General features: G+C 40.7%; 1 protein-coding gene across 6 annotated transcripts in view; it reads right to left on the bottom strand.

Annotated features, from left to right (window-relative positions):
• The window catches only part of RAPGEF6 (Rap guanine nucleotide exchange factor 6), a 132935-nt gene that overhangs the window by 86796 nt on the left and 20685 nt on the right, over positions 1-25454 (bottom strand). For all 6 annotated transcript variants that reach the window (XM_013303514.3, XM_027794386.2, XM_027794387.2 and 3 more), the window contains exons 2-5: positions 19675-19745; positions 19043-19099; positions 17660-17743; positions 4334-4403 (exon numbers count right to left, since the gene is read on the bottom strand). In XM_013303514.3, coding sequence (XP_013158968.1) covers positions 4334-4403; positions 17660-17743; positions 19043-19099; positions 19675-19745 — 282 coding nt within the window. The remainder of the gene's footprint in view (positions 1-4333; positions 4404-17659; positions 17744-19042; positions 19100-19674; positions 19746-25454) is intronic.

Consider the following 25454-nt stretch of genomic DNA (forward strand, 5'->3'; position numbering starts at 1 on the left):
CTCTCATCACAGTGCTGTCAAACAAAGAAAGCAAGAAAAGCACAGTTCCCCTAGCAAGGGACAATCACACTTCTCACTAGGATTTTACTACCCATTTGTAAAGGCACAGGACAATGAGCAAAGACATCTAGTAGCAGCGTTGCTGTAAGCACAATGGTACAAGGATGCAAAAACATGCAAGGCATGCAAACAGACAAAGAAAAAAAATCCTTTCAAACAGGCTATTTAGAATTAAAAAAAAAAAAAAAAAAAAGCAGTGAGGCACTGGATACAGCCCTTCTTCACCTAGCATAAAATATGGATTTCTAGTTAGCAATAGTGTTGACCTCAAACTGTACAGAAGGTCTGCAGAAGTAAGGAAGTTCAGTTTTTAGCTACTCTATTAAGTAACTAAAATTGTGTTGATTTCTTTTTAATTTTTTGTACATGTGCTGCACTACATAAGCTCCTTCAACAAACGCATTATTTTCATTTTACCTGTTTTCAGTCTCATAGGATCATAGAAACTAAAACTAGCACTGAGCTTCTCCAACGGAACAGCCCAACCTGGATGCGGAGGGCCCGCTGATGGCTCTTCCAATACATGACTCTTATTGTTAAGTAGTCCTAAACTGACTAAGTACTTTTAAGACTAAATTAAAACAAACTCAGCGAAAGACTGAATTCTTTTTCTTCCACAACTCTAACTGAAAACTAAGAAGTGAGCATAACTATACTATTTGTTAGCAGAAAGGCAATCCAACCAACGGCTAGCAGGAACTTGGAGACTGAGCCCACCTGCTCCCTTCGGCCAACACCGCAGCTGCCCACGGAACCAGAACAAAAATCAGAAACGCAGGCAAGCCCTCCACACCACAGAGCTTCCAGTTTAGTACCACCAGCACCATCAGTATTTTGAGTCCAGCTGACCTTCAGATCATTTGTAATTTACAAGAATGTACAGGAACGATGCTCGGTAGGCCAGGGGTAAGGGGATACACAGGGGAGGGCTCCCCCCCGCCGCCCGTCGCTCAGCTGTGCCTTCACCTGTGACAACTGAAAACGCCTCTTGGCAGAGAGCATGTTCTACTGCCCCGCACCCCCAGGCGGGATGAACACTCCTACAGGGGGGTTCAGCATCTCCGCGGCTGGGGCGAGCCGGGCCCCAGGGCAGGTGCAGAGGGGGGACCGCTTCCCCACACCACGGCAGCACGGGGAGCGCCGGGCTGCTCATCTGCCACCTCGGATGGGGACTGCTGCCCCGCAGACTTCTTCATACTACTGCGTTTTCAATAAGTAACAAGAAGTCCAGAGTAGTGTCTCAACTGGCTAATTTCTAATCACGGCTGTTTTATTAACCTTTAATACTGGCAGTAGCAAAACGCTTCCATAGAGTCGGCATCACCCACAGCACTTGCTGCCACGTAAAAATCGAGGATCATAGGACCGTCCTCAATTTCATCTGCAGTCCGTGCCAGCAATGAAATATTTTCCACCTCTAAATATCAAACTGCTTTTCTGAAATCTTATGCTTAAATCTGAAGAAGAAAACAAAAGCATCAAGGAACAACAGAAAGGACACTTCAGTACACTGAGATATGCTGCAAATGTGGGCCATTTTCTTAAGTGATAAATGGACCTATTATTAATTCAATAGATTGCTCAGCCTCCAAAAATATGAGCTACAATGCCCATTCACACACTATCTGTTATCCTCATTAACTTAAGTTGACCACATTTTATGGCCTTTAAAATGGGTCAGTTCCCAGAGGATTCCTGCTACAAAACTGATTTACATTCTAAAAAGAAAGAAGGAGAAAAAGAAAAAAGAAAAAAAGTCAGCCAGCATCAGAGAACGATAGTATTCCTTAACTACATTAGAGTAGCTAATCCTTTCAATTGAAGATAAATAATTATTTATTAAACCTCATTAGTATTAGAAAATAAAAAATATTAGGTAAATTAATAAAAATTAATCAGGAAAATGAAACTCAAGTACACCTGGTATTAGTGCAGATCATTAGCCAGGTGCATGCCACCACACTGCTGCTTTTTTTTCCACCCCATTTGAAGTCCTACCTAGAGAACTGACAGTTAATAGTATCTTTAGCTGCATTTACCTGTAAAACATGAATATGAAAATAATGAAGAAACAAGTTTGCTCTTTTAATTCTCTGATTTTCCTCCAGAAAAATACACTGACATTCCAGAGAAGGATTTAAGATACTTTCAAGTGTCTCTATGCTTTCATTGGCATTGAATTCCAGTTACAGAACATTCAAGAAGTTTAAAATACAGAGGACCGTTGTCCAAGCTGTGCATTTGTCTCCAGCAGCACACAGCAGCATTTGATGTTGCTGACATGGCGTATGTTAATAGTGCGTTCCTCTCAAAAAAACAGCCTCATCACAGTTTGTAGTTCCCCAAGTTATACACACACAAAACTAGTTTCTTCATTAAATATTTTAAAAAGGTCAGTTTCTCTCCAGTAGCCCATGCTCCACAGAAGCTACTCTTCTATTTGCATCTTCAAGTATTTTTTTTTTTTTTTTTTTACAATGGTGCTAAAACCAAAGAAGGATACGGGTATTTCCAAAGAATTCTATATTATCTCATATTTTGCCCATGAAATACATTTCATGTAAGCTTGGAAATGCACTTGCAGTGAGTTAGTCACCAGCCAGCCCTGTACAGAAAGTCACACACTTCCCATACGCACTCCAGTCTGCTCCCGCCGCGCCACCGCCTATGAGGCTTTTGTAGGAAGCAGCACACTGGGGCTGGAGATGTCTGCAGCACCAGCTGTAACAGCTAAGAGCTGTATAACTGGTTTGTTTGTGAAACTGGTCCAAACAGACCAAATTCTTTTCTCTGTTGCATCAGCTTTAAGGACTACAGAGATTCAAAAGGTCTATATATGATCAGATATCTGAGCGTTTCTCACTCTGCGCTACAAGGTGCTAGGAGTACCGAGGTGCAAGGCTCAGCTCACTCCAGGCAGCGGACAGGCACACTGCACACCAAACCCTCGGCAGCAGCAGCTATCAGGCAGAAAATGGAAAGCAGCAGTAGCAAACCGGAGAGCTCGAGGCGTTCACGGGCCACGGCTGCACATATCGTCACCCCAGCAGTCCCGTGGCACCCCTCAAGGCACAAACCGCTCCCACAAAACTCCAGCTTTGAGAAGGCACTGGATAATTGGGAATACAGAAATGAACTATTTCACTCCAGAGGACTGAGACAGGCTTCTTGCACTCTTACCTGCATGCGCTTCATGACACGGTAGACTGCAGCTTAAACGATCTGCGGCAGCAAAGGGCATATTGCGGATACTATGAAAGCCTATGAGCAGAATCAGACCGACACTGCACAGAAGGAATGATACAAAGAATGGCAGGTGTACTCAGCATAGGACATGGCATACACCCATGGCTGTTAGTAACCTGTGAGAAACAGATTTCTCATAGAAGCTGAATATTCACATACTCAATGAGTAAGAGGCAACATCCAATATTAGTTTTAATGTTGCCATATCTAGATATAAGGAAGCTAAATCAATAGCAGTTTGGAGATCTAAGCCTGCTTAACAGACATGTGGCTTCTCAGAACAACAAACATCTTTGTTCCAGCTCCATTAGTAACACCTCAGAAGATCAAAGTTGAAAGAGATCTTCCTGTGTCCGCAGCCGCATTTTGAGGGTACAAACGGGTGTGCACTACAGGGAAGAGCAATCCTAACACTTCAACTGCTGGCAGTATGTGTACATTGGCCCGGGAAGGAGTGAGTTACATTCTACAAGCACACACAACTTGCTGGCAAGTGCTCTGAAGAAACAGAAAGAAACCTGGACATGGAAAAGGTCGATGACAACTAAGCTGCAAACCTTATCCTTCAAGCTCGGCTAAGCACTCTTATGTTCCTTCTCCTCTTACCTAAAAGCCTTCCTGCTATGTGGAACTGCAAAGGCTAGGAGTAAGAGGGCCTTTCCTACCAGCCTGACCAGTAAGAAGCAATGAAATAGGGGATGGGGATGTAAATAAAGCATTCAGGATAGAAGTCTATCATTGTCTGACTCAGGAATGCTCAAACTCAGCCATAACTGGTAGGCTTTTGAAACTCAAGTAAGCATAATTTTAGAAAGAATGACCTAATCATCATCATCATTTACCCATCTAGATTAAATTTACATAGCTATTCCTGTTACGATAGTAGCCATAGGTATAATGGAAATCAAGGCAATTTTGCTGCAATTTTATAGAATACATTACAATAAGCTTTCTGCTATAAAACAAGAAAGAGTTTGCTGAAACCATCAATAGAATAAATACATTTGGGAAAAAAAAACTGTCTTACCACAATCATTTCTGAAGGCTCCAATATGATACATTCGCATCCTCGTTTTCCTCCAGACTGCTTGCCGAAACTAGAGTGGGATGGAAAAAAAGCAAACAAAAAAGAATGAGATGAACAGCCTATTATACCTTTTCAGTAATAAAAATAATTGGCAATGGCGCATGTTACAATAACCTTAAAAGCAAAAAAAGACAAATAAAAATTGATGAAAACTACTGCATGAAAAATTCTAACCAGATAGTACCATTATCATAATTTACTCAGCACTTCTCATCAGTCTGCTATGTAAAGCCTAAACATAAAGAATGTTCTTTTGTAAATTCATTATTACTTGCAGATACTCAAAACCACTCACAATGCATTTCAGTGTTGACAAGAAAACATTAGTAAATTTTAATTAAGCATTAAACGGGCTTTGTAAAAACAAATATACATAAATTCCAAAAACTCTGAAGTACTAGTCTGCATGCAGAATTTTTAATGAGAGTTCCCTCAAGTCCGTATCTGCCCTTCATCCTCCCAGCAAACATGACAGAAAACCTCTTCTCTAAAACTGAGCCCTAACTTGTGACCTGTCTATGTCGCTCCTTGTACCATCACAAGGACCATACCATGGTGACAGCTTCTGTTTAAGAAATACAAAAAACCCACAAATGCAACCACATGTGATGGGCAGTGTAATACAGCAACTAAGGAAAGAGGCTAAAAGCAACCTGATGTGCTTCAGCTGATCAGCTCTAGAAGCCAACTACGTCCAGGACACCTAAGAAAAGAGGTGACTTGAGGGGAATCAGCTCTGGAGAAGGTACCATGGAAGCAGATCTGAAGGTGCTGAATTTACTAGCAAAAAAGAGCCAAGCTAGATAGTGCTAGGGGGGTGTTACAGACCAATAACCTATTAAATCACTTAATTTGTGACTGTAGTGGCACCTGGAATCAAAAATATCTGGCTTCCCAGATTAGCAAGTTTGTCTTTGCTACAGACCCATTAGCTCAAGTTAGGTACGCTCGACCTACCCCACTCAAACAAGCTCAAGTGAAAGCGATCCCATACAGACATCAAATTAAAAAACCTACTTGATTAACAGCATGATGGCTGGATTAGCAGTTCAGTAGTTGCAGGGGCTGCGTTACAAACTCAGACTGTCAACAGCAATCACATTTCAACACGTATCAGCAGGTGAAATAACTGAAGGATCAGTTAACTCAAAGCAGAGATTAAGGTGTGAATTAGAAGGAGGTTAAGACAAGTGTGGAGACAAATCCTGAAAGTGGGTCAGCTCCATCTGTTTCCACTAAGGTTACATTTGGAAAATACATCTGAAGCTTCAGCCACACAAAACATGTGAGTTACATACACTGTCATCTCGACAGCAAATATCCACTAAAACAAGACTGCTTTGTAGAAAACCTTTAAAAGACTCGTGCTTATAAACTATGTGTTAGGGGAACACACAAGAACTTTTGCAGGATATGTGCATTTTCAGAAAGGAACTTAAGCAACCAAACCATGAAGTTAAAAGTGAAACTTCAGATTATTCCAACAAATAAAATTATCAGTGTCATCTGGTTAGGATAAAGTATTACAGTTAACAGGAGCATGACAGTTTAAACTGTCACGTTTTGATTTTGCTAATGGTTTCCTGAAAAAAAAAAGATTATATATATATATATAAAAATTACATGATTACCATGGAGTCCTAAACAACAACTGAAATTCTCACCCCATGCTATAGCAGCTCAGAGAAGCTCAAGTTTCACACGGAAAACTGGCATTTTCACACATCTATACTAAGCAACTTATAGCTAGAATTTTCATTCTTTCTTTCATGTTTTTTTCCACACAGCATGTGGATCCAGGCATGACAGTCTTGTGTGTTACAACACATCAAAAAGAACTGCCAAACTACTCCCGCTATTACAACAAAGTTAACTTAGTTCAGAAATACACAAATATCTTTTTTCATGTAAAGTCAATGTAAGCTCTAACCTCAAGGTGAACTGAAATTCCATGTTACAATTTCTTCACAAATCAAAAACCAAAGTGAAACCAATCGTGCTAAGGTATCAGCAGCAAAAAAACAGTTCCAATTTATTCCATACAATAGAAAACCGAAGTCAACAGATACTCCCAACCCACCCCCCCCACCCCCACCCCCCAAAAAAAAAAAATCTAAAGGAATTCAAGTTTCCTGGAAGTTTCAGTTTTTGCAGCTTTTTAAAACAGAAATAATCATTATCAGTTTTATCACAAAGGAGATCACTACTGTTGATATATGCCCAGTAGTTAGGAAAAAGCTATGGTTTTCTGCTGAAGGTTTTCCAAGCACAACATTTTTATTGTATAACAATGTATGAAACTACTGGAGGTTGAGGGAGGATTGTGGGGGTTTGTTTTGTTGTACATTAACACATCCAGAAAATTCACCTACTGTCAAGCTCCCCTCTGCTTATGTTGCAACATTTGCTAATTAAGTAATGGCAATAAATAATAATGCCAGGAAAAGAACACCACTTGTAACAAAGGTCAAGCTCTTGGCACTATCATTTCTGGTCCATCAAGCACTTTAGAACAACCAAACACTCAGAAAAGGATTAGGTTCCAAAGACAAAACCCACCCTTCTAATCCTAAAGAATAAACTATTCATATCTACAGGTCAATAGGTCAAGTTTAATTATTTCCTGGTGCGCATCATGGGATGTTTTATTGATTATACCACAACAGAGCTCCTTCAGAAAGGAGCAGCATCATATGTTTTTCCCCAGCCATAACCATCGAGTTTTAAGAATATCAATTTTTAACATTCTTCTTAATATACACAATGTTTTAGAAACATGGATTTTAACTTTCTTAATGACCTATTCCATATTTTTTGCTCTAGAATACAAATATGTAGCTTCCCTAACAGTTAGAGGTTTGCTAACATGAGTGTATTTCACTAGCGTGCCAATTTTAATCAAGGCTACAGAGCTATGCTCGTTCCTAGTTGTTTGGAAATGGAAAAAGTTAAGTCGAACAAAGCTTTGCAAATGGAGGAGACTAAATCCTGTTCGGAAAGACAAGAGCAAGCTGCAGTGCAGAGCATTCTTCCAAAGAAGGAGGAAGATTTCTGTGACAGCAAATTACTTTGAGAAGTCTTTAGTCGGCCATTAAACACCCACCCAAACCTAAAAAAGTGCTGCTTCTCAGAGAAGTACACCTGAAAAGTACATCTAATTCTGGAAGAGATAGGGAGGTCTTTCCTTTTGGGACTAATCTATCCTTTGCATGGTGCCAAGAACATGTGGCATCGCTCACAGGAGCTGTTCCTCCTTAGCCTTACCAGTTACCCAACTGGGCACACCATCAGACCACCGCGTCCCCACCAGACCGTGCCCATGGAAGTCACTTCAGGAGGCCAGCTTTGCCCCCTGGGAGGTCTGACTGGACAAGCCTGTTTCAGCCCGCCATCAGCACCTCTGCTTGCAAACATCACTGCAGCTTCTCCAGCCATAATTGCACTCCGCAACGCCGAGTCCTCCTGGTGTCGTATGTGACAAGATACAGAAGCAAAGCAGGAAAGCTTTGTAAAGGTACAGCGCTACATGAGCTTTAGTGCTTTCAAGCAGAGAGTGGGAAGAAGAATCCAATTAAGAACATGACCTAATACATGTTCATATATATATAATAATGAAATTATTCTATATATAAATAATGAAAGTGAGAGAAAACATGAAACTAATGCAAATTAAGCGCTACTTACAAAACAGTAAAAACGATGTCAAAGGACATACTACCAAAGGTGTAACCATTAAAGTTTTAAACAATCCAGCAATTAAAGTTTTGCTCAGTCTGTATATTTAATCACATATTTTAACAGGGTCTTAAATTTAACGTCATTATTCTATAACTTCCCACTGTTAGAAGCCCAGAAAAGTCAGTACTATAAATTACATTACAGCTTTTTTATTTATAATTTTATCGTACACGCCTGTCACTTAATATTCATCTATTACTTCTGCATCATTAATTTTCAGGCACTCACTCACTGGCTTGCAACACTGTCATGGGAAAAAAATGTCGTCCACATACCAAAGGCAGCTTTGTTTATCCTTGATTTATGGATGCCTCATTTGCAAAAAAAAACTTCTTTTCCTACTGATTCATGGCTATTCATAATTAAAAATGCTTAAGCAATTGCATCATGTCAGAAAGGAATATAAGTTAAACTGGCATGATATCATATACCAACCACTAATTGCTGTTCAGGCCATGGGATCAGACCAGAGCTACCGAAACACAAAAGACCAGAATCACAAATAACCCTGCTCTCTGTACCAGGCATTTCACTTGGATCATCTGTCCCTTTTCTGCTACATGATTTACTAATACAGAGAAAATCCTCCACAACTCCAGAGCCCAGCTCCAAAATCTTAAATATGCAAACACCTGAGTATATGCTTGATTTTACTGACACAGGGGATGGATCAAAATTGTTCACCAGAAAGTGCCTTTTGTATTTGAGAACATTCTAGTTTTCAAACTCTTACCCACTCCCCAAAATACTGGGAGGCGTTAGAACTACTTTAAGGCATTGGAGCTGCTGTAACAAACCTTACTTTCACAAAGCAAACTACTTAGAAAAAGCTTTCAACATAACAGATTTTTGCAATGTAATGAAGTAGTTCTCCAAGTAAGATGTACACAAACACAGCTTTCTAAACACAAATGTTTCAAAATGCTTCACATCCAGCTGTTACGCAACCAGAGTATTTGGTGCTGAAATACATCTGGACTTTCAAGACTGACAGTTTTAAGGAATAGCAGTCACGTTTAACTTGAGAATTTCTTGCTGTTGATATGCTGAAGTTACTAATTACTGATGGTTTCTCATTATGCAATACTCAAAATACAGTACGTACTTTAAAGGTAAAAACACAGCCTGCCCTGAAGAGCTTTCAGCCTACAAACAGATGGAGACTGAATGCCTTATTATTTGTTTGAACACTAATTAGCAAGCATCTTCAAATCTACAATATTCCACAACATCCTGAAACAATATTTTCAGATATTTCATGACGAGATGTCAGGCACTTTTAAGATTTGTTCTCTATTTTCCAGGGACTACAAAATCATAAAGCTATCCTGGCTGAATAAGCTGTTATCAGTAACGTACATAGTTACCTGGGATTGTCGCTAGAGCTACCTGCAGTAATACCTGGCACTGTATTACAGGTAGGACTGGGCTGGGACACTGATACACTGGTTTATCAGTGTAACAAACAAAGGGTTTGCAATTTTTTTGCAGATATTTCATTCTCATGAATATACCTGTCTCTCAAACTGCCAGTCTGCCTGTCAGGTTGCTTTTAGGAACATAAAGATGAAGACAAATTGTACTTTTTGCCACTGTAAAGAGAACCCTGTGACCTCACACATCCAGTAACCTGGCTGGATTTCTCCAATGCAAAAACATTTTGCATGCAAGTGCGCAACTTGGCCTGGAAGAGACAAGTTGCATAAGAAATGGACATGTTGTTTGTTTTTCTAACAGAGGAGAATGTTATGGTTTTGGTAGGTTTCTTGTTTGGGTTTGGTTTTTTTCTCCTCACAACTAGGGCTTACCCCTCATCTGAAAAGCTTTTCATTTTTCCTCTCCTCAAAGAGTACCTCTTGTGTAAAACAACTGTTCAAGCAAACAGCCAGGGTATCTACTGCAACATAGCTGCTGTTCAGATCCGAGACAAAAATCCATTCAGTAACCACTGAATGTACTATACAAGTATATGAATGGCTTGGAACAGCCATTAGCATTATTAAACCCCAATCTAAATACTCTAAAAATGTAATTTTACACTTAAATTCCTTGTCATTGGCTGGGCAGTAAGAAGAGGGGAAAACCTGCATAGCCACATAATTGGCAGTTAACACAGCCGCACTGATTGCGGATAGAGAAGGCAGAATCTGCCCTTCTTACATTGCAGTCATGGTATAGGAGTGTAATCGACACCGAAATCCTCACGGGAATAACTTGTTCTTCTGGGCATCTGCATAGAGGTCTTAATTCCTCTAGATTTTTCTCAAAACAACCATCATCTGAAGAACTGGGCTGCTGGGGAGCCTCTCGACTCCCTTCCTGGAGCACACGGGGACAGTCAGCACAGTGCATCAGGAGCCCTTGTGGCGTTTCCCATAGTATTGCAAACTGCTGAGCAGCCCCACATGCACTCTGTTTGCAAAACAGCCTAAGGAGACTGGGGAAAAAGTTACATGAATGCAGACCAGAAGTTTCAGCTAATGCAGGTGGCAGAGTTTTCATGACACTATATGCTGTGCAAGTCCTGAACATTTCAAAGTAACTTAATTATAAAAATATTAGAACACTTAACTCCATCAGAAAATGGTTTAAAGGAAACCTGAAACCACAAGATACATGGCTGAATGCAAAATAACCTGTTTCAATTAATGCTCAGTCATCAAAAACTAGTTTTTCATTAGCTCTCAGTAAGAACAACATTTAGCAGTTTTATCTCTTAAGCTTGCTGAAAGTTTTAATTGGGAATGATTTTGGAGGCTGCATAACATGCTACTCAATTTGCAGGATGCAAGCTCGAGATGTCTCTAGTAACAACTTGATACTCTGACCATGACGGTGCCTTGAGGAAGCCTGTATCTTTCCTACCTCTTTCTGTGAAGCTTTGCAGCTATTCCAGGCCACGTGAATAGATAGTCTTAGTAAAATTGTATTCTAGATAGAAACAAACCACAGATTACCCTTTGCTTCCAGTTTCACATCTCTCGGACTTTTTTAGATAAGGCAATAAAAAAGCTATTTTCCGTGGTGCAATCGGCACCCGTTGCAGTCTATAAAACCTCTGTACGGCAGCTGTTGCAAGAAACTATGAACAACAGGAAATTACTGGAGGGGAACAGGGGACACACAACTATGGGCAAGATTATTCGGTCATTTATTTGTGACAGGTCTGAATACAGTCCTTCATTCTTTTGGCTTTCTTAGAAGATATTTTTTTTTTTAATATATTGAATAAACACCACATGCTCTTAAGTTTGCAACACCTTCCCAGCCCTTCCTCAACAGCAGCACCTCCAGCACAAGGAGCTGCACACGCCCTGGGAAACCAGGACCCGGCCTCTCACCGGCACCTTGTCTCTTCTCATTCATGTTCCCTTTTTCTTCAGAGTTACTTCCATCACAGCACTGGCACTGCCAGAAGAGTTACAATACGAACAACCATATCTGAATTAATTAGTTTTACAAAATACATTTATTGGTAGCATTCCCAAGTTGTTAGCTTATTTACTGGCTGTCAGGCAATGCTACAAGTTACAGCCACCACTTACAGAAATACCCAGGGAAAACAGCACCTCATCTAGAGCCACAAATGCACTGAGTAACTACTGCCTCTTATCCAGCGGCGAGTATAAAATTTATCTAGTCTCAATAAGTGCAGGGGTGTAAGATTCAAGCTGTCTTTTTGAAAGCGGGGGGGGGGGGGGGGGGGGGAATCTACAACAGCTGCGAAGAGCTTTCATGTGTGAGGCAAACACATGATCATAGAGTGTCGTCCTAAGACCTCTGCAATTTTTAGTCACATGAACAGTAAGAAATTTAAATCACAATTGTTTCAGCTAGTTTCAACAATTCGGAACCTTATTGGCAGCTGCAAGTTTGTCAAAGATTACGTTTACTGCATGCCAGCAGTGGAGTGGCACATGTATGTATCTAGACCTTGGCAGCTGCTGGAGGAAGAGCAGCATCCACACTACAGCCATCAGGACTCGAGTGGCAGAGACTGGGAGGGAGGCGAGAAAGAAGAGCAGAGGCTAAGGAGCACTGGGACAGAGCTGGGATACAGCAGGTACAGTCCAAAGCAAAAAGTATTTAAGAAAGTTAAATCTGGAAAGGAAGGATCAGTGCTACAAAAATGCCAATATATCTTTTACTGGCAGAAGCTGGGAATGCAGGAGCTCTGAGCCACTCATTTGCTTTTTCAGTGAATGGACAAATTCAAGAGAGTTTGCAGAAAAGTGCACTACAGGTTTTAGAAGTAAAACTAATCTGGCTTTAGAGAATACATTCAAGGTATAAATACATTTGAAAACAAAGTTACATACATCGGTATTTAAACACTTCTAAAATACCAGAAATGTAAGTTGTACAAATTACAAGTCTTTAATCCTGCATTCTTATATACCAACACTGGCAGTCCTGTAAAAGCACAGATTTTTCTGTACTTCTAGTATTCCACACAGAATATACTGAAACACTATTAACAGTCACACTAAGTTTCAAAATAAGTTAAAATGCCGTTATTCACAAATACTGACTTAATACAAGAGCAAGCTAAAATAATTTCAACCCAAGCTGCTGTTCATAATGCAAAACAAATTCCTCTTTCATTATTACAATTTTCTTGATCCAAGCATTTGCACCTTCTCCTTTTACTCAAGAAGAGAAACTGTGTATTGCGTAACTTGACATGTCTACAACTCTCATAAAAAGATATCACAATACAACCATGAGTCCGTTCTGAAAAAAGTCCAGTGTTTTTAGCTGAGAAATGCACTACTTGAATAGGACAATGATTCCAATTTTCTCCACTTGTGAGATTTTGGACGGGCTTGGAAAAGAAAAGTGTTTGTTTTTATTAAGACTACTTCTAGAATGTTTCAAGACTTTTTATTTTTTCCCTTCGAGGTTCAATTCTCACAGCTGTAGGAGGCTGTCATCCACTTAATTGGCTTCAAAAGTTCCTCCAGGCCCTTGATACATCTCCTATGGCTAATCTTGCTGTGAGTAATCTCCTTCAAATATCCTGTTCACAGGAATTATCTTGATTAACAAGCAAGGTTAACACAAAAACTCTTTAACTTGCTGACACAATTTTCCTTCCACAAAATCTGTCAATCCTGTTCTTTTGTACCAGCCATCACTTCCACGTTAGAAGAAAATTCTTTTCCTACTATGCCAAATCTATTGACAAATCCATTCTCTAGGCAATAGGATAATCAAGGTTATGCCATCCTTGTACCCAATATTACTGACTGATCTGCTTCTTACCTTAAAGATCTTACAGGGCTTTTCTCATCATGATCATCAGTGTCAGAATACTGAATAGATTTATTGTAGCTGGATACAAGTTTTACTCCTCCAATTTTAAGCCAATTTCTGAATTACAGCTTGCATACAAATTCATCCAAGTTGAGCAAAAAGCCCTTCCCAAGCACAGCGAGCTACAGCTTACACCCTTACTCATTCAAATACTTACAGAAAGTTAACAAAGCAATGACTGTCCACCTTCTTATGCTTCTGTGGGGCTATGCCTATTTCAGGTTTGAATCTATATAATATTTTATTTCAAAAACATTTGTAGAAGAAAATTAAGGTTTCCCTGAAGCTCTATTGACTCTGGAACTACCAAATGGTAAACAGTGGATTAAACTAGGCATGTAAAAGGAGAGCTTAACCAGCATGTTAACCAGCTTAAGTTTACAGCTGTCTACTACTCTCCTCCTATCTGTCAAGGTAATCATGGGACAGAGCAAGAAAAAGGACAAGTACTGTGAAGATGTACCAGGAAACAGCCAGTAAATCACCATCAATTTCCAGTCTTATCTACGGAGATTGAAAGTATCTCACTAACAACCACTTAAAACAGCAGTTTCTCATGTAATTATTAAACAAAAGTTTCTAGGCAGCTAGTTTATAACACAATCCTGCACTTTGAAGAATGACTGCTAAATAGGACAGATTAAAAGACAACAACTTTACAAAAAAAGGGGGCTTTAAACCCCCCTATTACCCAGGAAACCAGCTTCCTCTAACAGAAACACCTACATCCTGCTCGTCACATTTTTATAAAAAACGTTCCAGTATTCCCAGCAAAGAAGTTCACCAAATACGAAGTGTCTGTCATACGCTCTCGAGGACAAATATAAAATTGAAATTAGCACGTCAGTATCACAAAGAGGTAACGGGGGAATGGGGGGTGCTACGAAGTATACAAAAGGATTGAGTTTCAAACTAGAATCCATATGCTATTACCTGTTTTGCAAAATGCCTCCATCTACCCAGTTCTTCCAGAATGACAATTACTGAAACTTGTCTCTTGACCTTTTCAAAGCACTAGGAGGTCTCCAGATTAAAGCCTAAATTCTCATCCTTGGTAGTTACCACCGTCCTCACATTAAGGATTCTATTTCAGTCCTCTTTCATTTTTCCCCTGGACACCTCAAAGCCATCATCTGTCTCCTGCATCACCTTCGTGCAGATGACACCTGTCTCTAACTTGCTCAGCTCTGCTCATGTGTTGACATATTGATACCATATTCAACAAATCAAACAGATAAGCTTTATCTGATGCCAGTTCTGAGCAGCAGTAAGCCTACCAAAAATCTAACTGGTTGGAAGGAGGTCTCCATTCCCTCCAGCACTCCCAGATTGCTTCGAGCATGGTTTTCTAATTCCCTACACTTGCCCACCACTTTCCTGCTGTGGAAATAAAAAAGCATGGATAAATCAGTATTCCAAACAACATACTCCTCAAAAGGTCTGTTACACTAATATCACACGCGTATAGGACCATATGCTCTTTGGGCACAGAGAGCATGGCATCAAGTTCTTCACCAGACAACAAGGAATCCTTTGAATGGACAACGTCCTTCATATCCTGTGTTAAACTCATATAATTTTTCTTCCTATTACAGTAAACCAAAGGTGGTCAGGCATTATTTTCTGAAAATCAAAGCACAAAGCAACACCGAACTGCAGCAAGAGATTTTGCTACACAAAAAAAGACCCACAAACGCCAAACAACAATGAATTTCAGCAATTATCTTTACTATGTTATCAATATTAAAGAGAAAGTTTTCAAAAATAAGGAAACTGTATTTCAAAGATGATTTACCCTGATGGTATACTGTGAGTCATTTCCACTACTGTAGCTAAAGCAAAAGTAAAAAAACAGAAACAAATAAACAACAAACTTGTTTTTGTTTTCTATCAAGGAATAGCTCTGTAATACCTGAGGCAATGAGAATGAAGGCAACGTTGTGTTTCCTTACAGACATGTATTTCGGCCTCCTTTCAGAATGAATCATATGATCAGGAACTTGGTTGGGGACAAGGAATAATGCTATCATTAAGTATTACTTTAAATGTAATTAGTCTCATTTTAATTACAATTATGAAACAATACTAAGTTATCCAAGGCACTGCTTCATATGAAAATAGCCTGTAAGTGACTGGTGACTGTGCAGCTCCCTCAACTAAAAAAAAAATAAATAAAAAAGTGTTCTGTGAGGTATTCAGATCAGGAAAAGTAACTTACGCTTATCCCACTGTACCTAAAAAAATGAAAAACTCAAATAAACGTTATATTTGAAATTCCAGACTGCTGTTTGACAATGCACCAATGTGACACGAACGAAACAGGCAGTGTGAGCTGCACGCTTCCTTCTCCTGCGCCCCCGGCCGAGCACAGCCGAGCCCCAGGGACGGAGTTACAGGTAGCCCCAGAGTTAAAAGCACTGGGGAAAGCAAAAAGATTCAAAGATCTTCAGCACCTTTTTGCACTCCTTAACTTCAACTAATTAACACTAATTTTAGCCTATCTAATTGTGTGTGTGTCCATTTCTCCTTCAAACCTTTAGTACATCAAAGCTCCTCTGACATTTGAATTTTCCACCACCACCGCTCCCCCTGCAATGAAGGCAGACAGGGAAAAGCCCCCCAGCGGAGGAGTGCAGTCTCTTCCCTTCCACCTTGTCCCACCACAGCAGGGGCCAACGCGGCCCAGGAACCACACCGGGCACGCTGTAACCTGCCGGCAGTTTCATCCAACAGAACTCTGCGACCCTTTCACCATCCAGCAACTATTTTTCCTCGTTATCCATAATAAAAGTAGCTGTAATCTTGGGAACTCATAATAACCCATCTACTTTGCCTTTTTCTTTCTAAAGGCACACAATGATGCTCTGAAGTGTCTTATTCCTCAAGCTTAGCAAAACAATGATTTTTTGCAAATTTTCTGCAAAAGTTAGGCATTTTAGGTTTTATGCAAATATTAACTCACCAATGTCTTCACTTTTGGAACTGTTGAACTTCAGTCACTCAAGAAGCATTAAGAGTCCAACATTCAGCCTATAGCTAACCAAGAATGGAGCTGAAAAACTGTCCTATATGTTCTTATTAGTACTTACCATGAAATTCAAGTATATGGCAACACATTTGAACTGGAGTTGGCATTTTTTTAGTTGACTCACAGTCAATCCACACTGAGTAAAGCCGATTAAGCCGATTTTCATAAACACCCCAGTATAGGTGCATTCGTAAAGCGACGTAAGGCATGAAGTTGGTATCCGCACTGTATTAACCTCCTTGTGCTGTGCTGTGGCTAGAAGGGAGGCAGCCCTGCTCCTGGCCAGCAGCGACAGCACACCGCTGAGCGGGAGAGGAGACCGTGCCGGCGAGCACACCAGCAGGGAGCCGGGACCCTCTGCCCGTGGGGGAGACAGTCCATCACATAACCGTCATGCAGGGGGAAAGCCTTCACTTCATGCGATAAGAGGCAGCAGTGCTTTTCATAATCTCTTCAAAAACCATACAAACTGGGTAAAGGCCAAGTCTAAATCTTTTTTAGACCATGCCTAGCCCAGAACTGCAGCTTGAATACAAACAGCAACACGCAGCTTCAAGATCTAGTGAAGTCAAATTTCTGAGTGACGTACGAGGTCAAGCAGAGTATTGCCCAGAGTGTTCCTTGAGCAAGGTCCAGCTCAAGTCAAACAGCACGCTTCAGTGAAAGCATGTCACACTGTCCACCGTGCGTCAACTGTGAGAAGCAGTCAGACTCCCGTCAGACGCAATCCGTAACTGGCCCCTGGCATCCATTTTCTTTTTTCTCATAAAATCATATATGTCATTCAACACAGCCTCCAGCCAAATGGTAGAAACTATGTGATCTATAGTCATATTTTTTGAGATAGAGAGCTCTATACAAAACAGTCACACAACGGGAATTATTCAGAGCCCCCAAGCTAACAAGCTAACCACAAATTCTCTTACAAACTTAAAAGCCAACTAAGATTTAAAAACCATGAAGTGCAGTATTTCACACAAAATTTTCAACATGCATAAAAAGCAAAAGGGAATTTAAATCAAAATTAGCAGAACATTTCTTCCACTATCAGAACTTTAGATAAACAAAATAACCAAAACATTATTTTTAAATTGTGAAAAAATTATAGTAACATCGACACATAAGAAAGCATTTTTTTAAAAAAGAGATCTTGCCTTACCTTAAATGACAACAACGTTACATACCTGCAAGGTGGTAAAAACATAGAATCCTTCATGAGCACAGACCCAGAAAGCAGTATATACCAGCATCTTGCAATCGTTTCTGAGCTGTAAGAAAAGAAACCATTGGTATCTACGTTCTTCTTAGAGTAACTCGGAAATGTTATCCAAAATGTTACTGTAGTAAAGTAACGATCCACCACTTTGATATGCAGACTGGAAACTTAAGAACTTTAATTAAACACTACCAAAAACTAACATTTTTTTTAAAATTTCTACATCCAGAATGCTTCTTGTAGCTTACAATTTGACAATTAAGTCAACTTAAAAATTTATTTTATAATGAAATTATTAATTTTCAGTAAAAAATATTTCGTTCCAGTGAAAGTGCACATAAAGCTACAAATACAAGAAAACGTTATTCTGTGGTTAAGGCGATTAGCAGTTCAACACGGCCAGTAATGCTGCACAGACCTGCCAAGCACTACAGATAACAGGGACCCATGCACCCAGCTCCTGCCCTGCACCCCTCCATCCCCACACCTGCATCGCAGGTGCACGCAGTCCTGCTCCCATCACGCCATGAGGCCCCAGATGGACGGGCAGGGGATCGGCCCATGATTCAACCTACAGCCCGTAGGTCTGCACAGAAGTCGCCGTGTTTGACGGCAGCATATTTTGCCTCCTCCTAGAGCACTGCACCGATGCCTCCCTGCTACAGCCCAACGTCCCCCTCGGGTACGCAACCCCAGGGGCACACATGGCCCCGGTGCTGCAGCAGGTGTGTGTCACGCGTACCCAGCACACAATAGTAGGTGGCATCTCATTTCGACTCTGGCGTACTGGAAGATGTGCTCTATACAGAAAGCAAGGTTTCGCTGTGAGAGGATAAACACACCATAAGCAATGCTAAAATATGGAGGGGGGGGGGGGGGGCGGTGTATCTGCCTCCCAGAAAGAACCTAAAAAGAACTCTCAGCTAAAATACTAATTCTAGAGCTCCATCACTCCCCCGATACAGGATACTCCCACAAAGCAGCTGGGCTCCTGACAGCACCGGCAGTGCCAGCTTCAGGGGAAGAGTGCCACCTACTGAGTTGTCGCCACCAGTCCCACGAGCTGCCGAGGTGACACTACCAGCTTTTTAATGGACTTGCGGGTGCACAGACACACCTTTGCTGCCCACGGGAGGCACACTGGTAGTTCACGGGCACCTCTCAACTGTCAGTGCCAGACTACGTTACAACCGCCTCCTGTCAAAGCTTTTAACCAGTCTGGCCAAGCCTAAAGGATGCAAAGCCTTCCAGTTACAACTCCTGAAAAAGCAAGCAATGTATCACAATATGAAAAAACAGCGGTTTTGTTTACACTTCTACTGAAGGACTCCAACAAGTGATACGTACTTACCAAAAGAGAACTTGGTTGCCCTTGTACCTCTCATAACGGGCACTTGATGACATGATTCTGAGAAAGGAGAAGTTTAATTTCAGTTTTAATCCCCAAAGATAAGCCATTAATCACCACATTTCAGTAGAATCACTTTAAGGCTCTAAGACCTCAAATTCAGCTATTTTTTTGTTCTAAACGAAGGACGTGCTTAACCATAAAATTCAAATTATTACGGTGTTCTTCATTATCCAAATAGATAATATACAGCATGTTCTCCAAGTGTTTAAATCACTCCCACACATTGGAATTACCCATAGCAACAGAACTGACGGAACTAAGATACTTCCAACGCACTTTTTGTGCTTTGTCGGCCTTCCATTTTATGTATTCTGAGATCATCCGAATGTCTGAAGTATTAAAAAGCTTTTGTAGTCTAGAGTTAACATAGGGCACTGTCTACACAGTCCTTTGTAGACAAATGGGAGTAAGCGCTGCCTTCATTCTTGGCAAAGCTAATTAGTTTAGATTCCATGCCACGGGACTTGGCCAATGCTCTGCCACCTCCAAGTGCGGACAGACAAACTTTGCTCATGTCCATAAAAATAGTCATAGATACCAGCTGTGCTAAGCAACACTAAGTAGTACTTTACCTTAGCTGATGTTCCCTGAAATGTGAGAGTATGTCCAGTCCATGAAGGAAAGAATAGATAGTATTTAAGTCCTAAAAAAGAAAAAAAAAAAAGGGGGGGGGGGGGGAAGACATGAGAAACTTCATTCACAGCATCTCAACACTTCAGCATTACCTTCTCAGATTCTGCAGTTAGTTACACAGACTTGTAAGTCATAATTCCAGAGACAAAGCCCAAATTAGCAGATAGGCAGGAGCAGTGTACATGCAGGCTTGAAGAACCCTGCCCACGCTTAAGCTGTGGAAGTGAAAAGAGCAAGTCCAACTGATGCATAAACAGTTAACTGAAATAATTTATTAAAAATAGCCCTGAAAATATTATTTTCATGAATGGATACAGCAGCAAGCAACATGTGGAATAAGCCATATATGATAGTCCTATTCATCCAAGGCCAAAAATTGTTAAAATCTTTTAACACCTCTTTAAAAGATAATTTTGCAAAATTAGTTTGCTAAAAGCAAAGAACCCTAGCAAAAACCTAAACCACACAGTCTAGCCACTATGTATGCTGCAGAGAACCACAGTACTTTTTCATGGTAGAAGCGTTACACTTAGAGCGAAAAAGCTATTTCATGCCCACCTCAGATCTAGCTGGTAGCCCTGCTACTAACTCTACTCCCTCTCAGTCCAGTCCTTGACCAGAGGGTAACGTTAGAAGTTACTCCAAAATACTCCTTGGCAAAGATGAAGCAATGAAGTTTTAAAATTTGCCTCCCACCTTCTGCTACCAAGACTCGGTATCACATCACTGCTATCCATCACCAAACACAGAAGCAAACAACTTTTCACATTTTAATATTGTTGCTTTGAAAGATTATTTTCACTTTAAAAATTGGACTTTACATGGAAGCTGTAATTAGGAGATACAGCTGTTTAAACTTCTCATTACACAGAATCCTCTTCATTCACAAAAATATCTGTGCTGATGGTACAGACCACATGCTAGGGAAAAGCTCACTAGGGCTATTCATCATTTAATTTACTATCCTGAACAGGTGGGCTGTTAGCATTAACTACATGCACAACAAAATCATTATATACCACATAGCAGTGTCTCCAGCTTGGCCTTGGAAAAAATGTTCTGAATTTTCAAGTGCTGCATTTATACCGTGTTTACAAAAGATAAATCAATATGAATGCCAGCCTCAGAATTTACAATGGATTTACTTTAGAAAAGTTCTTTGGCTTAATAGTCAATGTTTAGAAATATAACAGATATAGAGTGTTATATCAAATGAAAGGTCATACGTAATTGCAGGCCATGTAAAACCAATAAAACTCTGATTTTTTTAAAATGTCATTACCAAAATCCATTAAAATTAAACAGAAGGCCTCAATGCTTTACACATATATTTAGAAAAGCACCCATTTCAAACAGTCCAATCTCATTTTAATCCTCTGACTGAATTGCCACAAACTTGATTTTCTTCATGAGGCACCCAGGAGCAGTAGCTCTCACCACTTGCTCACGGTGACCAGGGTCGATCACTACAGCCCGTCAGAGCCGGGTACGTGGCAGCCGACGGGTCACTGAAGGTACCGGACCAGCTCAGTGAGGTAGCAGGGAACTGCCTCAGCTTCACCACCAGAAAACATTAATAAGCACAGGAACGGGGCAGCAATATCCTCTGACCATAAGGTGTCTTAGTAGTTAAAGCATTTATAGAACAGCTGAAATAAAAGTTCCACATTCTTCCTCCTCTGCTGCCTGGAAGTCCTCCTCTCCCAGGCCAAAGAGCATGCAGACAGGCAGGTAAAGGAAGGATTCAGAACGTATTTTCTAAGCAACAGATGCTCTCAGCTCCTGCTGAAACTGGGCTACCAGGCAGCCAGGGGGAGTCAATACTAGTGTTACAATTAAAGCCTAATTTTTCAGTCTTCATAACTCATTGTATCTATACATGCTTTCACACATTTTCTAATATTTTTCTACCTGAGACCAAGATAAAACCATGTCTTTAAAATATGGTTTAGATTAGCACTTCTATTGTCGTGAGTTACAGAAAACTAAGCAGAACAAAAGCTTATGTTCATGTTTAATCACAAAGTTTAAGTTGTACATATGAAAAATGACCACATCCTTACTTGAGAATTATTCTTTAAAACTCCACACAGGACAGTCCCTTAGCAAGTTAACTCAGCATCAGCTGTCTCCTGCTAACCAAACAGGACCGCTGTACCAACCCACCACACTTATTTAGGAGCTTGATGAATAAACAGTTGGTAAGCTAAAGAGATAAACATTTGCTTAAAGGGATTCATGCTGGGAAAGCATCCCTCAGCTCAGACTTCGGCTGTTGAGATATGCAGCAGCAGAGAACAGCACAGCGAAGGGAAGGCAAAGCTTGCTATTCCCTCATCACAGCAGAAAGTATTCAACTTATGCTAGCCAGTATTACTGTTTTGAAGTTGATAAATCAAGTAAGAAACATCTTATTGTTCACTACCCAGCCAACTGACATTTCAACAAGCTAACTATATTAGCTACTCATGCATCAGTTTCTATAAGCTATTTGAATCAGGAGAATCTGTGATTCTTTCCCTAAAAATAACTGACTTTTAAAGCAATCATCTCTCCTAATTAAGCAGAGCCCATGATGCTGTTGGGTGCCACCGAGCACAAGAGCTGACTCGGCAATCACATGTCCCAGTAAGGTCTGGGTCCCACGTGTTTCTTCCAGTGCACCGAATGCACCAATACAATGTGTTTTACATGTCTTGTTGAAATAATGCTTTTTTTGTGTTTAAATAGATACCCAGGTGAAATTCCTCCTCCCCTTCGCAGGCCACGTGTCTAACAAGCAAAGTTACATGCAGCTAATCAACCCATTTTTTCCTGATAACATGAAAATTGCCTATTGGTCATACTTCACAAAGTTTTCTCCATTACTCCCACCTCATTTAAGATCTTATAATAGCACTGAAATTACATTTGAGAGATTACGTGTAGAGTGTCCTTTCATATTTTGCAAGCAAGGAACATAATTTAATCCCACCACAGCTGGAGGCAGCGAGCAGCAGGTGCTGCAGCCACCTCGTGAACAGACCCTGCTGCACTGTGCACCCAAAAGCCCCTCCATCAGAGGGGAAAGCATACATTTATCTAATTCCAGGTTTATAAAACAGGACTGAAAATAGGATTACAAGATGTTATTTTTAAAAATGGGGTTTTGTTGCCACACCAGTTATAAACAGCAGACAAACATGTAACCACAGTACAAAGGGTAGAGGTAATTTTTATAGATACCTGCTACGAAAAGAAAGGGCTATGAAAGGACAATGCCAAAGGGCAACAATCAGCGTTACACCAGCAGAATGCAAAGTATTCGCTGGAAAGTTACACACCCTTTCCTATAATCTCTTCACATACTTCTTTCTGCCAAAGTCCAACCGAAACATAATTATTGATGAAAAACAATTTTCCACATACTCTAAACTAGGGACCAAATATCAACGTTATTTTATTTTGTAATCTTTATTTTCAGAGCTTTTCATCAGCTGAAATAATAGCTGACTAAAGCACAGTATCTACCTTCAAATGGTATGCCCACACATATTTGTCAAATTAACAGAAAACTACCTTGCCTAGATTATTTAAGGAGAAATTAATTCACATTTTCTATCCAGCTAGCTAAAACTGCATCTCCAGTGAGCTCAGGGAAGAAGATCAGGGCAAGGAGTGGAAGGAAGCAGGCAGGAGTTGTTAATCTTGCTAGAAAGGAGATTTTCTAGACTGCAGAGAGCCAAGACATGAACACTGTGACCACAGTGATCCTGCACAAAGCTCCCAAACGGCTGAATTTCTTTGCCTCCAGTTCTCACAGCATCAAGTTCACGAGCTGAGGTGTTCTCAGCTGCTATGTTTAAAAGGCTGAGGACATCTGTTTCTTCATATTCTCCACGTGAAAGAACAGACTGTGTAAAATAGCATGCATTTAAGCAGAAGCACAGAAATCAAGGGGCTGCTCTGTGGCCGGCACCATTATCACTGAACCCGGCCACAAGGAAACTGTGGCCCAGCACCGATACGCCAGCGGCCCCCAGCTTCATTCAGCAACAGCTTTTATCACCCCTGACACACACATCCTTCCGACAAAAAGCTTAACCAGCTGCTAAACCAAAGGTGGTGTCAAACCATGGAGATTTTAGTAATAACATAACATTATTTAAGTCAGCTTTGTTTTATAGCAACCTCCTCATCCCAATACGCTATGAAGTGAGCCACCTGAATAACCAGGCCACTGCCCGCCTTCCCTTCCCGATGCTAACTCATGTCATTGCCGCAAGATGCCATAACTGTAGAATAAGGAAAAATAAAAGAAGCACTTCAGCATGAACTGAGAACTCATCACATGAAAGCAAGCCAGATAACTGCAACCATCACCCATTTACCACAAAACACTTTTATTTGAAAGTAATTTGCTAGGTTGTTGTTTGTTTGGTTTTTTACAAGGATGGTGAAACACTAATTTCTTAGTTGCTAAGATGTAAATTTTAAAAATAAAGAAGTCAGCCAAACAAGTTATCATGAGAATATAGTCAAACCTCAAAAGGGGAAGAAGCGATCATCTTTACTTTTGTTATCAACATCTTCTTAAAAATACAACCAAGATTTGGATGCTTCCAAGCAGTACCATACCGCAGAAACACCAAGCGCTGCTAGAAGCAACCCTCTTCCCCTACGGCCACCTCTAACTCACAGCAGCACGCCAAGCAATACAACGGCCTGCATACCCTTTTATTAATCCAGGAAACTTGTTGAAGCATAGATTAACATCCTAAGGTTAAAGTGATTTACACAGCCACCTATGAAGTTTGAATTAACTTTTAACAATTTAATGTCCACCCTCAATAGGGAGTTTAACTCTGCCTCTCTGTCACCTCAGCTGATAAGCAAAATCTGTGAGTTTGTATCATTTCCTTCTGCTTTCCCATCTTCTCACCAAATCTTTCGCCTTTAATCCAAAGAGCAACTTTACAAAGCTTGGAATTAAGGATCCAATGGAACGATGGTGGCGTCAAGTAAGGAGCTCTGAATACAAAGTTTTCCAGCCAACCAACACCACCAAATCCAGTCAGTACAACTACAATTCACTTGAACTGCATTCACATGCTTCAAGTCCACAAGAAGGTCCAAGACGAATTCCCCTGTGGTGTTAAAATTGGGCAAAAGCAGTGTGATGCCCTGGAGTGAGGATGAAACGATTGTATCGAGAGCAACTTTGCTCTTGACAAACATAAAATGAAAACCTGATGCTTTATTTGATGTTACCCTCGCCAGGTGTTCCAGTAACACACAACTATTTTAAAACACTAAGCAGGAAATCTGTTGTTATTTCTAAGGAAAATAAATTGTTCCAAAATGACCTCATACTTGCAAATCCTGATACTTCTCACAATGAGCCATCCTCAGCAACTGCACTGAGGTATCAGGGAAGCTGAGGAAACCATAAATCCCCCCAGTGTCTCTTTAGCACTGCCCAGTATGTTGTGTGCTTCATGTCATATGATAGGGGAGAGGCAGCACGGTCCCCAGACAGCTGCATCCAGCCACGGCCACCCTGCACCCACCATGGGCCGGCTGCTTGCTGCAGCAGGGCAGGACCCCAACAGCCAGTAGAGTCCTTCCAGCTCCCAGATTGCTATGAGCCTGGACTTCATAGATGCTCTACACCCACCCTGAGCCTTACATGAGGGGTCTTAAAGACTGCAGGGTCAGTTCAATTCTGCACAGGGAACAA

The sequence above is a fragment of the Falco peregrinus genome, chromosome 8 (assembly GCF_023634155.1).
Source record: "Falco peregrinus isolate bFalPer1 chromosome 8, bFalPer1.pri, whole genome shotgun sequence".
In the NCBI taxonomy this organism is placed as follows: domain Eukaryota; kingdom Metazoa; phylum Chordata; class Aves; order Falconiformes; family Falconidae; genus Falco; species Falco peregrinus.